Source organism: Ursus maritimus, unplaced genomic scaffold (assembly GCF_017311325.1).
Source record: "Ursus maritimus isolate PB19 unplaced genomic scaffold, ASM1731132v1 scaffold_2, whole genome shotgun sequence".
NCBI classification, from domain to species: Eukaryota; Metazoa; Chordata; class Mammalia; order Carnivora; family Ursidae; genus Ursus; species Ursus maritimus.
In genome coordinates, this window is record NW_024424452.1 from 38,199,193 (window position 1) to 38,209,288 (window position 10,096).

The window sequence follows — 10,096 nt, forward strand, 5'->3', positions numbered from 1 at the left end:
GGAAAGGGGTGGTCAACAGAGACCATTCCCAGATACACAGACAGGGGCTCCTCCTGTCCCTGGACAGAGGGCCGTGCCTTTGACAGGTGGAGAAACTGAGGCCCAGCAGGAGTGTATAGAACCCCCAAGTGTGTATGGTGCAGGGAGCTGGCCCTCTTTGGGCTGGGCTGTCCCCCACTATGGCCTCAGACAGAGGAAGAGGGTCTCACTGGGGAGGGGCTGCTGGGACCCCCTTTATCGTCCACACGGGGCCTGTCTGCAGGGGGAGGGCTCCCTGCCAGCAGCCCACCCCGTGGCCAGGTCCTGAAGCCCCTTGTGCAGCGGGCACGCCCCACGGGCACACCATGGGTCCTGCCCCGCGTGTGTCCTGGGGCCCCAGGTATGAGACGCTCACACGTGCAGGTCCTACAGCCCATCCTGGCCCGTGGGGTATCCCATAAGGAAGCTGAGACCCGTGGGCGTGGGTTCCTGTCACTCCGAAGTGCCAGCCCCGGTCCCCGCACTGGGTCCGTGTTCACCCCAAACAGGGCCCTGACCTGGGGAAGTCATTGACTAGGAGGTCAGCACGGGCAGGGCTCTGTACCCCGGGATGCCGAGCATCGGGGGGGCTCAGAAATGACCCCGTCCCCTGGAACACGCCCGCCCAAGCAGGCCCTGCTGGTGTACACGGCAGCCACAGCCCAGGACGTGGGGCGGGGGGCCAGGACGGGGTCACAGGCTGGGGAAGCTGTGGTCCCACTAGATGTAGGAGGGGGCAGGGAGAACTATGGGAAGCAGAGGCCCTGGGCCCCCTGACCCGCGATGCCAAGCTGGGTGGACCCTCAGACTGCATTTTGGCTTTTGGCCTGTGCCCTTTTACGGGTGCGGTAGCAGGTCACAGCCAGGGCGGCAGTAACGGGCAGGGACCTCAGGAGCAGCCCCAGAGCACCGGGGGTGCGGTGGCAGAGAGGGCTCGGCGGTAGGGACCAAGCTGCCCCAATAGGAAAGGGCCCCTGTGAGAGGACTGCCAGGACCCGGCCTCCCCCCACCCTCCTCCCAGAGGCGGGACCCCTAGGCCCCAGCGTGCAGCAGGCCAGGCGGGCCAGAGGGAAGCCTCTGTCTTCCCAGCTTGCTGTGTGGCCTCAGCTCCCACAATCAGCGGCAGGTGGGTGATGAGGGCCTTGGTCAGGCTCCCAGAACAGCCATGGACGAAAGGGGCCCGGGTCCAGGGTGGTCTGCTGACCTGGCGGCCACTCCTAACCTCACGGCGTGAATCCAGCTGTTGACGGAGCCTGGAGAGCAAGGCGCTGGGACAGGGTGTCAGAGCCTCTGGGGATGAGCCCTGCGGCCAGCTGCCGACCCAGGAGGCCAGGGCCGCTCAGGCCATGAAGGCTGGCTGATAGCCCCCAGATGCCGAGGCCACCACGCGCTCTGAGAACCACAGGAGGGGGCATGCTTCAGGGCCCTAGGGGTGGGGGAGGACAGCCAGCCGACACTGCCGGGGGTCTGGGACAAAATGCCAGCATCCCCCCCCCACACACACCCTCCAAGTTCATTTATTTAAAAAAAAAGGAACGACTGAGACCCAAGCTACAGTCACTACCTGCAATGTGACCAGGCCGAGAGGAGCAGCTGAGTGACCGGGTAGGAGGCCGGGGCTGCCCCGAGCACCTGGGAAGCCAGAGAGGAAACGAGCCGGACTGGAACAGTCAGCGTGAGGCAGCGGCCGTGTGCACGCGGCGTAACCAGGACTGTGCGCGCCATGAGGGGGACGCTGCAGACAGCACGGCCCTGCCACGTGTCCCCGAGGGGGGACTCCAGTCGGGAGCCAGGTACCCTTAGAAGTCTGTCAGTTTAGTGGATTCCAATAAAACAGCCCTTAAAAAAATCTAGTGAAATTCATATAACATAAAATTGACCATTTTAAAGTGAACAATTCAGTGGGATTTAGCACATTCAGAGCAACCAATCTCTCCATCTAGTTCTAGAACTTTCTCGTCCCCCCAGAGAGACCCTGGCCCCCCCCGCCTCCCCCCATCGCGTTGTATCTCTGGATCTGCCTCTTCTGTGTGTTTCATAGAGATGGAATCCCATGCCGCGTGGCTCTTGCACGTGGCTTCCATCTCTGAGCGTCATCCCCCAGCTGGGTCCACGCTGTAGCACATGTCGGGGTTTCATTCCTCTTGGTGGCTGACCCCCGCCCCGTCCCGTTGTATGGATGGACCACGGTGTGTCCGTGGGAGCGTTGGTGGGCTCTCACGGGCAGCGCTATCATGAACGTTTGTCTACAAAACCCCCTTTTTCAGTTTTGTACAATAATGCTGGACACGACCAGCATTAGAATAGACAGGATTCTAGAGCATTCTGACCCAGCCTGGGAGACACTGAAGCCAAACCTGAAGATGGGGTAGCGAACGCTGTGGCAAGACCGAGGGCACCCCGAGGACGAGGGTGGCCGGCGCTCCAGCAAGGCAGGAGGCCGTGACGCCCCCACATCACGGGCATCCTATGGGCTAATGCACATTCCAGTGGAGGAAAAGGGTCGCCAGCAAAAACGTGGGGTGCACCCTGCCACAGTGGCATCACCCACAACAGCTAAAACGGGGGAGCCACGCAGGTTATCCGTCGATGATGAACAGAGAAAACGTGGCCCATCCACACAATGGAATGTTACTCAAGACACGCCAGCACGTGCCGCGCCAGGGGTGGGCCTTGAGGACACGGCGCTCAGGCAGAGAAGCCTGTCGCAGGAAGACAAACACGGCAGGATTCTACTTCTCGAGGCCCCTCGCGCAGTCGGATCCCTGGAGACAGCAGGGAGATGGAGGTCACGGGGGCCGGGGGCGGGCGGGGAGTCAGCATTTCACAGGGACGGAGCTTCAGTTTGGGAAGATGGACTGCGGTCGTGGTCCCACAACAGCGCGAATGTGCTGAAGGCCCCTGAGCTGTGCACCGGACAGTGGTGACGGGGGCAGACTTTCTATTATGTGTGTTTTACCACAATTAAAAACATGTGAAAATATTTCGCGGGTCTGTGGATGGGGAAAGACTTCTCAACGTAAAGACCAAAGTGGGAGCATTTCCCAAGTAGCCGAGAGACAGGCTAACCCTGTAAAATTAGCAAACATCAAGCCTGAAACCCCAATGCAGGGCACACGGACGTGTGAGACCGGAGAAGGGGGACGATTCCTCAGAGTGGGAAGGAGTGAGACCCATCCTGGCCCCGGGCAGGCTGCGTCCACACACGCTCCTTCACAAGCTGCCTAGTCACGTCACCCGTGCCCCTCAGGGGACCCAGGCGGACGCTGCAGCGTGGCCGGCCCCGGCAGGGTGGGCCCAGAGGACACGTGGACAGATCCTCCGTGCACAGGGCCGGTGAGGCCACAGCCAGGCCTCAGACGCAGGAGGCCCCAGGCAACGGCAGCCTCTCTCCTGTGACCCCTGTCCCCTACCCCACTGTGCCACCAGCCACGGGGTGGACCCCTGCCTGGCTCCAGGGACCCCTCGGTATGACCGCTGGGCACTGAGCTAGGAGGGAGGGAGAAGACCCCACAGCACAGGCTGGGTACCATGTGGGTGGGCATGGGGTAAGGTCCCCAACCTAGCCAGAGCCCCCTTCATTCAATGTCCTCCTAGGCATTCAACACACACCCTTCAGGAGCCCAGATGGCACTGGCCAGCCCGGACAGGACAGTGTGCTTGGCTGCAGGGAGGGGGGGTGGAAGTGTCCAGGTTGGGGACCCCCCCTCCGGCCAGGGTGAGAGAGAGGGTCCCAGGCCCAGCTATCTTTCCAGGTCCCATGCCCTTGACATCTGAGGTACGCAGATGCCCTGAGAAGGGACCACTGGAGACCCAAATCTCAACACCCATCGCCCTGACACCCCCAAAGCCCATCGCAGCTCTCTGGGCCCCCCAGGTTCCTGTGGGAAGTCCTTCTTGGTGTCTAGCCATGGTCTGCCCATCCTCCTGCCTCAGGACACCTGGAGGGGTGGGGCCCTTTCTGACCCCACCCAGGGCACCCCAACGTCGATCTTGCTGCTAGGGACTGGCTTGTGAGGAGCTGCTGCCAGCCGGGCCGTGGTGGCCAGCCTCAGTTTCCCTCACTGTGGGGATACCTCTCCCACCCCTGGCCCCACCCTGCCAGGCAAACAGACCCCTCCCGCCTCTGCCCTCCCATCCCGGAGGCAGCCTCACCCTGCCCCTGCAGGCCGGATTTCCTGGGCAAGGTCACTCTGGGAGCCACTGGAGCCCGGCGGCCAATAAAATGCATCGATGCGGAGAGAGAGTCCATAAAGCAGGTCAACCCCCCCCCCAGCATGTTTGCTCTGGGCCGCCCCACCCCCATGCAGGGCCTGGGGACACGGGGCTTCCGTGGCCCCCGCAGCCGTCCCCAGCCTGTGCCGGGTGTGGGAAGGCTGTGTCCCCAGGCCTCCTGAGCCCACCCCAGCTCCCACCCCCCCACAGGCTTTCAGGGGTGCCTGGGTCCTCTTGCTTCCTGCTCACGGCCCCACCCCCACCCAGCGTCAGGGACTGTCCACACCAGCCAAGCCTAGTTCCCAGCAACCACCCAGAGCCAGGGTCCCAGGGCTGCCTGGGATCTCCAGGGACGTCCCATGCACGCACGCTCATACAGACACATGCCCCCACGCACATACACACGCACGCTCACACCCTGCACGGCAGGATCTGGCAAGGGCACTGCTGGCGTCTGCAGCACGAGCACGGGTGCACACACACGAGCACAGGCGCTCTGGGCTGCCGTGGCCCCGGGGAGGCAGCTCACGATGTCAAATCAATTGGGAGAAATTGATTTGGGCAGAGATTTCCGAGCCATCTGCTTGCTCCCCAAAGTCAGTCTGAGTGGCTGCACTTTGCATCCAAATCCCAGGGGAGGTCTACCTAAGCAGCAGGCCGAACGAGCCTCAGTTTCTCCCGGAGCGCCCTCTCTCCCTGGGTGCTGGCCCCTGGGTGGGGGGAGGGCGTGGGTCGGGTCGCCAGCCAGGCTTTGTGGGCCCCACCTACAGGGAGCCGCCCCAGCCCCCAGGAATGGAGCGTGGGAACAGTGGAGACAGTCAGCCCCCGTGCGCCCAGGACAGGGGTCCCCAAGGAGCCTCCCGCTGCCCATGCCCACGGGCCCTGGAAGGACCAGACGCCCCCTGCATCCTCTGAGACAGCATCCTGATGCCACCTCCCAGACAGCCCACCTGGCTGCCCCAGGCCGGCCCCCAGGGAAACACCTGGCTCTTCTTTAGACCCCGCTTATTTGCACCGTCCCTGTTATCACCGGAGTGCCCCGGCTCCCACGTCCAGCGGGCGCTTGCCCACCCCCATTCCAGCCTCCTCTGACCCACGAGCTCTGATCTGCACCAGCTTCGATCGGCTCCAGGGACAATATTTGCTTTGGGAAAGAGTCAAACATTTATTCTCTAATTTATTCAGGAGATCGGGTTGTCAAACACAAGCGTCCTCGTTACACGATCGTGTTTCCAGGCCTTGGCCCCTGTCCAGGGTTGGTGCAAGCCCAGGCCGCGCTGGCCAGGCCTTTCCCCTGCCCGGCATGCACCTGCTCCCTGTCCCCTCCTGCAGGTCGGAGGTCCTGCTCCAGGCAGACCCAGGAGCATGAGCCAGGGTGTCATCAGGCATGGCTGTCTAGATGGGGGGGCCGAGTGAGCCCCCACATTCTCGTCCTTCTTCCAGCCTTGGGCAGAGGCTCAAGGCACATGGGACCCCAGCGAATCTCGGGCTGACATCTTCTCTAGGACCCCACTACAGGCCAGGGGCGGTGGGAGGGGGTGGCGCTCCCGGGGGTGGATGAGACGGTTCTAGTCTGGGGACCGCAGAATCCCTCAGGGGCCTGGCATTTCCTGGCATTTGCACACACCCACACGGTGCTCCTTCCAAGTGGCTGCTGTTTGCGTTAGGAGCTGCTCCCCCCACGGCAATCTCGGTAGTTCTCGTCTGCTCTTGTCCCCCGCCCTCCCCAAGCCAGAGCCCCCGACAAAGCAGAAGAGATAGTTGTGGGTGCCTGCCCCCTCCCCAGGACGGCCTCTCCGATGCCTTGGGGACCCAGAAGGCTGGGGGGCCGACTCTCTACCCCCAATTCAGCCACACTTTGCTAGCCGCTCTCCCAACCGCCTCCCACCATGGAACCAACCATGACTGTGGCCAGCCAGTGGCAGGGGGGTGGGCAGCGGGGGGATCCCCAAGGCAACAACAGAGCTCTGCAGTCCCAGACGTCCCCTCTGGGGTCCCAGCCTGCCCCAGCTGGCCGTGCACCACTTCCCCCCTTTATCTGCCACCCCCAGAGTCAACAGTTTCAGGTCCAGGGAGCCCAGCACATCCATCTGTCTTTAATTTCGCAGACTCACACTCGACTGGGCCAGGTGACACAGGACTGATGTGAGAAGGCACGGGGGACCAGACAGCAGAGGCAAGCGTTCCCCAGCTGACACTGGTGGTCACTCCCCAGCCTGGTAGGCTGGCACAGGCCAGGGGCAGGATAAGAAGGTCGAGATGCCCCGAGCACTGCCCGGGACACCTGGCCTCTCCCACCCTCTCCCTTGCGTCCTCCACGGCGAGAGCAGCTCATCACTGCAGGACCAGACACGGCTTCGCCCCAGACCGCCGGTCCTCACACCATGCGGAGAATCCAGGCCATTGCAGGGCTCACCTCAGCAGGCCTCTGAATGGTGGCGGAAGGCTCTGCCCGGCAGGGAATCCAGACGCCACCGGGAGCCACCCGCCCGAGGCCCTCACACCCGGCTGGTCTGCATGACCCCGTTGGCCTCGGAGCCACGCACGGGCAGCGTGGCCTCCTGCAGCCGGCCGCTCTTGTCGGGCTGTGGTTCCGTGGCATCTGCGTCCTCAGCACCATAGCCCTTGCGGAGGCACAGAACCTTCCGGAAGCTCTGGCGGAAGTTGTCGGAGAGGAAGCCGTAGAGCACAGGGTTGGCGCAGCTGTTGGCGTAGGACAGGATGACCACGAAGAAGTAGGCGCCAGCGGAGGCGGGCTCCTCGGGCAGGACGAAGGCCAGGTTGACGATGTTGACGATGAAGAAGGGCAGCCAGCAGCCCACGAACACCACCACCACCACCACCACCATGCGGGTCACCTTGCGCTCCGAGCGCCGCCGCGAGGCGCCCACGCGCACGCCCGACGCCTTCACCTTGACCACGATGAGCAGGTAGCAGAGGCAGATGACCAGCAGCGGCCCGAAGAAGCCCAGCACAGACGTGTAGATGATGAACACGGCGCCCCACAGGCCCACGGGCTCCGGCCAGCTGAGGTTGCAGGTGTTCCAGCCCTCCTGGATGTCCGCAAAGACCACCAGCGGCAGGGACATGAGCAGCGAGAAGGCCCAGACCGCGGCGCTGGCCAGCTTGGCCACCCTGGGGCGGCGCCAGCGCGTGGAGCGGATGGGGTGCACGACGGCCAGGTAGCGGTCCACACTCATGACGGTCAGGCAGAAGATGCTGGTGAACTGGTTGACGCCGTCCAGCGTCATGACCAGGCGGCACAGGACGGGGCCGAAGGGCCAGTAGGAGACGGCGTTCTGCGTGGCCAGGAAGGGCAGCCCCAGCATGAGCAGCACGTCAGCCACGGCCAGGTTGAGGATGTAGATGTTGGTCACGGTCTTCATCTTGGCGTGGCGCAGCACCACGTAGATGACCAGGGCGTTGCCGCCCAGCCCCGCCGCGCACACCAGCAGGTACAGCACAGGCACCACCACTGCGCGGGCCCCCGGCGAGGGCGCCGGCCCCGCCAGCGTCCCGTTCTCACCGCCCGCGCTGGTGGCCGCTGAGGAGGTGTTCCAGCCGGCCGGCGTGGGGGCCGGGAACAGAGGCTCCATCGCGGCCGCTGCGGGCCAGGCAGGGCGCGCGTGAGCAGGGCGCGTCCTCTCTGCAGAGAAAAGGGAGGGCGGCAGAGCGATTAACGGGCCAGGGTGCTTCCTCCCCGGGGCCCCGCCTGCCCGGGAGGCACGGGATCACCCCATGGCGGGTAAACATTATTACTCATGTCCAACTCGGCCGGGAGTCACATTAAGCAAATTGTTTGGAAAACCAGCCCAGAGAGGAAGGAGCTGAGGGACAGCACCGTATCATCTGTTGATACCCCGACAGCTTCCAGAGACCTGACTGTCCCTACAGCCCCGTCTGCCCCAGGACAGCCTGCCGCGTGGCCGACACCTTGCTGGTCTGCTCGGGCCTCAGGGGGCCTGGGGGTGGCCTCACCGCCCCTATGTCTCCCGCAAGGACAGAGGATGGCACAGGAGAAGTGGAGAGGGACGGGCGCGGTGATAGGAAGACCGGGACAGCAGCCGGGCGCGCCGCACTCCTCACACCCACCCACCCAATGCCGGCTGGAAGTGCAGTTACACCCGCCGAGCCCCACTCTCCTGGGCAACCCCTAAAGCCATCGGGAGGGTGCCAGGCCTTCGCATGGCCGAGGAGCCAGACCTCAGGCCACAGACGCTCTGCCAGCGTCCACCAGGCTCCCAGGAACACCGTCCCCTCGGGGGCCCCCGCAGAGCCCACAGACTGGCCAGAGGAGTCGGGTGTCCCCACCGGCCCACAGCAGAGCAGGGCACGCCCCCACACTCGAGACAAGCAGGGAGCATAGTGACCATGTCAGAAAGGAGCCCTCAGCTCCCGCGGGGCAGACACGTTCGAACCTCCAAGTTCACTGGGCTAACCGCCGCTAGGAAGGGGGCCCTAGAAAATCAGCAGTGGGGAGATGGGTCGGGGGATTCATTTCCGACGGAATAAAAGTAATAGGAGGCTACAAGTATATTTAAGATCTATTTAAATAAATACGTGTAGGATTCTCAATAAGGCATGGATAAAAATATTATGATACAAATTTGGCTCCTGTCTAAGAAGTAAAATGAACAAGTGTGTATTTTTGAAAGTTACAACTCTTGGGTGTGAAAAATCATTTGGACTTGAAAAAAAAAATCCACAAAAGTCAGAACTCGCTCAGGTCTGGATATAGCTGAAGAGAGAATCGGGGAACGGGAGCGGGGCTGAGGGACCCCCTGGGAGTGCGGCAGGCTGATGAGGGGGTACGGGCTGCGGCGGGCGCCAGGTGGGGCTCGNACAGACGCGGGTACTGCCAGAGAGCTCAAAGCTGCCCCAGGGACGAGCACAGATCAAACAGCGTCAGGGTCCACCCACAGAATATCACGGGTGCAGAGAAAGTCCTACAGAATGGCAGCCAGGAGACAAGACAGAAACCCGGGGGAGAACTTGGATCAGGACAACAGGAGCTGGTGGTGTCTGGATGCCAAGCACCACGGAGAAACGCCATCATGCTGGGGTCCCCACCGGGAGGGGGTCGCCAGGAGGGGGACAGTGACGCTGCCCCGTGTCGGGCTGGATTTGCTGCTCTTGGTGCTAAGTGCCCCCGTGTGACGTGGTGACCAGAGTCGGGGGAGGGACAGTAACTCAAACAGGGCAAGGTGTGATCTCTGGGGACAACTGCCTTTCCAGACAAAGCCAGGGGTCCCTCGGTTGGAAGGGGCGTTCCTGGGTTTGGAGGGCCCACCTTTCCCCGGGTGTCCAGCTGGGGGAAGGGTCTTCTGGGGACGTTTAGGCAAGGGCCGGCTCAGGCTCGCCCCCACAGGTAGATCAGCCTGCTTGTCTCTGTGCCCCAGGCCCCTGCTCACATTTTGGAAAACAACACTCAAGAAGGGGCTTCCAGCTCACTCTGCGTGGGATCCCAGGGTGCTGGGTGGGGAAGAGCCCCCCGAAGGTGTTCAGTTCACCCGTGGGGGGAGCAGCGACTGTCAGCTCAGACCTCCCTGGCACAGGGCCTGGGTCCCCGGCCTGTGGCAGGTGAACGTGAGCTTGACCCTAAAAAGGCTGCTCAGGGCTCCCCTGAGACCCGCTCCCAGGTGCTCTGCCAACCCCCAAACACCCCAATTCCTCACACTGCACAGCAGTAAAGAACAAAATTAGCCCGCTGTGGTCGCGCCCGCCTCTGGGAACATAATTCTACAGGAGCCATTATTCAGAAGCGGCAATCTTCTTAGTCACAGAAATTACACTCGTGGAAAATTGTCCCTGGGGCCCTTTCTCCCGCGGCGGGGGATTTAGTGGAGGGGAGAGATGTGGAATA

General features: G+C 62.9%; 1 protein-coding gene across 1 annotated transcript; it reads right to left on the reverse strand.

Moving 5' to 3' along the window:
• Positions 1-5,428: 5,428 nt before the first annotated feature.
• Positions 5,429-7,829, reverse strand: SSTR5 (somatostatin receptor 5). Its single transcript, XM_008696714.2, has one exon. It carries the CDS (start codon positions 7,827-7,829, stop codon positions 6,732-6,734), a length of 1,098 nt encoding a protein of 365 aa, XP_008694936.2. The 3' UTR covers positions 5,429-6,731.
• Positions 7,830-10,096: the final 2,267 nt, after the last annotated feature.

What these genes read in the sequence shown, in the direction of transcription:
- SSTR5 (XM_008696714.2), bottom strand. Translation starts at nt 7,829, where the DNA reads ATGGAGCCTCTGTTCCCGGCCCCCACGCCGGCCGGCTGGAACACCTCC.